We start from the raw sequence: 6,000 nt of genomic DNA on the forward strand, positions 1-6,000 counted from the left end.
CTGACGATAGTGGGCAGGAATAACATGACGTTAGTAAAATTGTGTTAGTTCCAACGCTGTAGAAAGAACTATTCTCAGCAAAATATGATAACTATTGCACCGCATTTCTCTAAAGAAATGCCATAGACATCAATGGTGGTATACACTGTGTTAGCAGACTACTGTAGTTCTACACAGTACAGTACAACAGTACACATTTTATTGGAAATCCGAGTCCTAGATGACCCTCATTCATTGGTTTACTGTCGTACATAAAAATGTTGTCAGCGTCAATCATTTAAGTTGATGCATCGCATGGTCCTTGGAGCCACAACTTACAAAAACAATCTTGAGAACTGCCTGGGACACGGAGATTTTGGGAGACTCCCTAAACCGGCTGGCGTGAGGACTCGGAGTGGTGCGTGTGAGTGGCACACTCCTCGCTGCCGGTCAGTCTCCGTACACAGACCTGCTATCCCGTACGATCCCCGGCAATGCTAGCTGTTCCTTACCTAAGGGTAGGTCCGATGCAGTTGCTATCAGTACTCTCGATTTCCCGTAGGATCCGTTCATTCTCCGCCGCTGCCTCCAAACTCGCCATTTTCCCATGCCCAAGTAACACCGCTGTGTGTAGTGCGTCACGGAGTAAAACAAACCGTCCCCCGCACTAAGGAGACCTGGGAAACTGAGTTTTCAACGTAGGCAATGAGTAAGGCTTGTCAAAAGAAATGCAGTGCCATGCCTGACAACACAATGCATCCACTTGGGGAGTCAAAGGAATTCTGGGAAATTGAGTTTTTTTTTGTTTGTTTTGTTTTTAAATAGTGCATTTGAGTCAACCGACGACCCCCTGCTGAGATTACCAGTATAACAGTATAGGTTGTTTGCAGACAAGGCATTACATTTTAAAATTATGGAAAATCATGTAGGACCACCTACTCTATCTCAGAGTTAATAATTGAAACCAGGGCTCGACAGAGGTGTTCTTTAAAGAGGAATTCGTTTTAAATAGCAATTTAATTAATTGTTGTTGTTTTGTTATTTGTTTTGTTACATTTCCCATACTATTCTGTTGGTGTTTGAAATTATTTGAAGTGGTTCTGGTTACTGTTGCTCCAATATTGAGGGACATACATCGACCTATACCTGGCTTTGAGCTTCTTTGACAGCCTTCCTCATTCCATTCAAATCACGTAACAACGTGACTTCAACCCTGAGAGCCACACCAGTACTGTACACTTAAGTAATTGTAAATTTTAAGAGTAGGTGGGGCAAGAAGACTTGAAAGGTTAGATTGCATATGATTTGAATTAAACCATGTTTTCTCCAGCATTTAGGACTCACCAGACAAACCCAAAGCCAGTTAAAGGCAGGTTTAGAGAAAAACTAAAATAACTCAATATGGAAGCAACAAAACCCAGAACCGCTCTGAATGAATGTGAAGACCATAACATAGTAAGGGAAATGTTATAAAGCAATTAAAATTAAATTGTAAGTAACTTACTCTACTAAATAAATAGATGTAGTAATATCAATGATTATTATTATTATTTTTTGTTCAGTACGCAAGCTGGGGCAGAATGTAGCAAACATACACCTAGTGGTTTATATTACAGTATAAAGTTTAACAGGATTATGTGACACTTCTTTTTGTGTTATTAAATTTATTTTTGCAAGATAGAGGGCCCGATTTCAAAGCAAGTGTGAAGGCAAAGACAACTATATCCAGAGGCTAATACAATTCAGGAAGGGTGGCGAGAGTATCCACATGAGCTTGGAATATCCACATTGCCAGCCTGGATAAAAGGCTGCAGTTCATGTGAGTTCAGATGCATGCCTAGGGGTCCATCAGCGTGGGCTGTGACTGTCCGCTCTAATGCCAGCTTGGACATGTTGTAAACTGGCACATCTCACCCTTAGCAGCTCAGAAATCCAGTAAAGCTTTCATGTGTGTTTACATTAAAAATAAGATCTTAGTGGTATTGCAGGGCAGACGACTTTTTAGAATCTATCAGAACGCAATGGGGCTAATTTTAGAAACACTACAAAGAAACAAAATACATTAAATGACAAGCATTTCGACACTGAATAAGACCTGAGATGTTTGTCATTAAATATATTTATACAGTAAAAATAAACTCACAATATTTGACAAGTTTCAATAAGAACCACTCAGAATGAATGCACGCATAATAAAAGTATTTTAAAGATCCTTAGTCATCTCTCTGTGTGCATGGCAGTATCACACTCGTAGCTCTCCATGTGCATGGCAGTATCACACTCGTATGTCTCTGTGTGCATGGCAGTATCACACTCGTATCTCTCCATGTGCATGGCAGTATCACACTCGTATGTCTCTGTGTGCATGGCAGTATCACACTCGTAGCTCTCCATGTGCATGGCAGTATCACACTCGTATGTCTCTGTGTGCATGGCAGTATCACACTCGTATCTCTCCATGTGCATGGCAGTATCACACTCGTATCTCTCCATGTGCATGGCAGTATCACACTCGTATCTCTCCATGTGCATGGCAGTATCACACTCGTATCTCTCCATGTGCATGGCAGTATCACACTCGTATCTCTCCGTGTGCATGGCAGTATCACACTCGTATGTCTCTGTGTGCATGGCAGTATCACACTCGTATCTCTCCGTGTGCATGGCAGTATCACACTCGTATCTCTCCATGTGCATGGCAGTATCACACTCGTATCTCTCCATGTGCATGGCAGTATCACACTCGTATCTCTCCATGTGCATGGCAGTATCACACTCGTATCTCTCCGTGTGCATGGCAGTATCACACTCGTATCTCTCCATGTGCATGGCAGTATCACACTCGTATCTCTCCGTGTGCATGGCAGTATCACACTCGTAGCTCTCCGTGTGCATGGCAGTATCACACTCGTATCTCTCCATGTGCATGGCAGTATCGCATTCATATCTCTCTGTGTGCATGGCAGTATCGCATTCATATCTCTCTGTGTGCATGGCAGTATCGCATTCATATATCTCTGTGTGCATGGCAGTTTCACATTCATATCTCTCTGTGTGCATGGCAATATCGCCCTCTTATCTCCTAGGAAGTGAAGCAGTAACAGATTACCTAGAATGCAAGGCAACAAACTAAGATATTTCTCTAAAGTAGTAACAGATGTTTTAAAATGAAGGTACTTATTCCCTATAGCATGTGTTTCTTTCAAAACTAGACATCTGAGTCCTAAGTAGCTTATTGGAGTGCCAAACAGTAAGATGTATGGAATAACTGCGTTCACATCCACTTTAATAAAAGACTGCACTCTTTGGGCAGACACAGGAAGTCCAGCAGATAGTAATGGGGAATTATAAATGGGGGAAGAAAACATACAAATAAAATAATAAGAGGTAGGGAGATGTTTTGTAAAACCCCGGTTAAACTACATCTTTAAGAGTTCAGCTGCAATTACAGTACAGATAGGAACAACAGGCCTCACTGTCCAAGTATCTGTGTTTTTTTTTATTTAAAGTAATCAAGACTCCCCACTAGAGGGAGTCCTATTCACACAGAATGTGCCAGTTGTCTTTTTTTCTGTATTGCTACTTTTCCACTTGTTATTTAAAATGTTTAGCCTTTTTATTTTTATTTTTTTTTATTAATATTGAATTACTTATTGTGGTGGCTCTAAGTTTATATGGATACATCATCTTTTGGCAGACATGCTGTAGCCAATTCACCAATTCTACTGCTCTTTAATGTGACAATAATGCATAGTTAGAGACACCCTTCATACGACGTATTAGCGTATTGTGACTCAAACAAACACAAATTATTGAACTCAGGAACTTCTAGTAAACGTCTGTACACAAGAGAAGATGTACTGTAATTCTGACTTAATTAAAATCTTTAATGGTAGTTTGTTGATTTCTCATTTATCATACAAATTTTATAATGTTGTTTCCATATAAATGTTTAATTTCACTCTGGTGAACATAGATGAATTACGTCTGCTAAGAAATAAATACATTATATATATATCTATATATCTATATATATATATATATATATATATATATATATATATATATATATATATATATATATATATATATATATATATATATATATTCACCACATTGAACTGTGTTTGTTGTTGCTTTTAAAGTACACATGATTAGAAACTCTCACTAGCCCTGCACCCAGTCCTGGGTTTCAGAACTACCATCAATTCAGTATATTACTTTATCATCAGGAGCCAGCTTTTTGAGCAATCAGGCCCCTGTTAAATTAATGGTCCTTCTTAATAGCTGGTTTAAGAATCCCTAACAGTGACACACTCAGGTGGGGCTCTCATGTTGTGATAAGCACATTCAGTTCACAGCAGATTCAGCACAAGTCTGTTGTTGCATGTGGTCATTCAATAACATACAGTACCTTAAACAAGGTGGGTTCTAAAGCCCAGGACTGACGTGCGACGTGTGTTTCTAACCCCTGGACAGTAGGTGGTGCTCTCCATTAAAAGCTGCAGTTCTGTAATTCTGAATGGAACTTTCGTTTTTTGCTAAATCACGAAGCACAAATAGAGAGTCAGAGTTTATAATTTTACAGAATGTGTGATGCAACATTTTCATTTGAATGCAACGGGAGACTCTTATAATCTGTAAGGTTTGATTTCTTATTCAAAATAATAAGAAAGTCTTCTTCAGTAATTTCAATCAAAATAGTTTTATTCAATGGGGTCACCAAGTCTCTAATCCTGTTAAAGCGCAGCCACGTGGAGCGCAGGATGTGTCATACAAGTAACTTGGACGGCACCAGTTTGCGTCCAGGCTGTGCATAGAGGCCAAACCTTGCTGGGAACTCCGAATGGGGGCGTCACATTGGCTCTGACGCTCACAGGGGTGGGGACGGGAAACCGGCAAGGACTTATTCTCCTCATTGCGCAACAGCGAACCGCTCTGGCGAGACACCGAGCATATTCAGAGTGGATAAGAAGCAGGGCTGAACTCTTGTCTTCCGTAAAAGCGATTCTGGCTTTAGGCTCGTGAGATCAGCGGACAGGACACTACGCCCTCAGAACATCCGTGCTGTGTGGGGACTCACTGCGTCTGGAGAAAAAACATAACTGGACATCTCAAATTGGGGGAAAATAAATACAAATAATAATTGGTCACTCTAACATTTAAAAAAAAAAATATATATAGTTTTATTCAGGAACAAATGAGATTGAATGTGGTACATGAGTGATCTAATACACAGGCATCAGTTGATGGTGTTGTGGGCTGCCCTGGCACAGAGATGGTATGTCTGAGCTGCCCAAAAAGAGACCCAGTGCACCTGTTATAAGCATTAATATACTCAGTAAATTACTGCCCACTGGGAGTGGAACTCCACCTAGAGGGAGTTGACCCCCTTTACTGGAGGTGTAGTTCTATAAATATACCATATACTGCATGTTAAGCAGAAGTACAAGTTGCATGTCTGGTTTTATCAGACAGGTTTGCGGTTTAAAAAAATGTTATATATGAGCAAACAGCTTTTCAAGCAGAAACAGCTTGTGACAAACAAAGACGAGACCCAAGGCTATACTAGTTCATCTTGGTCTTATTGAATCAGCTCGCTTATCTTGGTACACATTGGTGGGAGTTTGTCTATCTGCAAAGTTACAGAGCTACAAGGTCAGGGCAACGTCAGAAAAGCCTTACATTAAACACAGGAAAATCACACAATGTTCAGAGACAGGGTTTCAGTGATTTCTCACTTCTTTACCATTTAAAGGGGCACATAAAATTATTACAATTTATATAAAACCTTACAAATCCATCATGCCAAATTTCCAATATGAAGGTGTTGGCCGTACATCCCATGATGGTATATGACTAGATATGCCAAAAGACTAAGGGTTATTTTTAAAGCCCATAGTAAAAGTATAGTAAAGTGTAAAAGAGCATAGCAAAAGCATAGGTAAGTATTGTAAAGCACATCGAGGTATGATAATGCATATTAAAATCATAGCAAACCATAGTAAACTATGGTGAATG

The 6,000-nt window shown here is 39.8% G+C and overlaps 1 protein-coding gene across 3 annotated transcripts in view; it reads right to left on the minus strand.

The window, feature by feature from the left end:
* The window catches only part of exoc6b (exocyst complex component 6B), a 222,834-nt gene extending 222,109 nt beyond the window's left edge, over window positions 1–725 (minus strand). For 2 of the 3 annotated variants that reach the window (XM_059003718.1, XM_059003726.1), the window contains exon 1: window positions 492–725. In XM_059003718.1, the coding sequence (XP_058859701.1) occupies window positions 492–580 (89 nt within the window). In that variant the 5' untranslated portion in view covers window positions 581–725. The remainder of the gene's footprint in view (window positions 1–491) is intronic. The other variant, XM_059003723.1, reaches the window with a different exon arrangement.
* Between the last annotated feature and the right edge of the window lie 5,275 nt (window positions 726–6,000).

This window comes from Acipenser ruthenus, chromosome 2 (genome assembly GCF_902713425.1).
Source record: "Acipenser ruthenus chromosome 2, fAciRut3.2 maternal haplotype, whole genome shotgun sequence".
NCBI classification, from domain to species: domain Eukaryota; kingdom Metazoa; phylum Chordata; class Actinopteri; order Acipenseriformes; family Acipenseridae; genus Acipenser; species Acipenser ruthenus.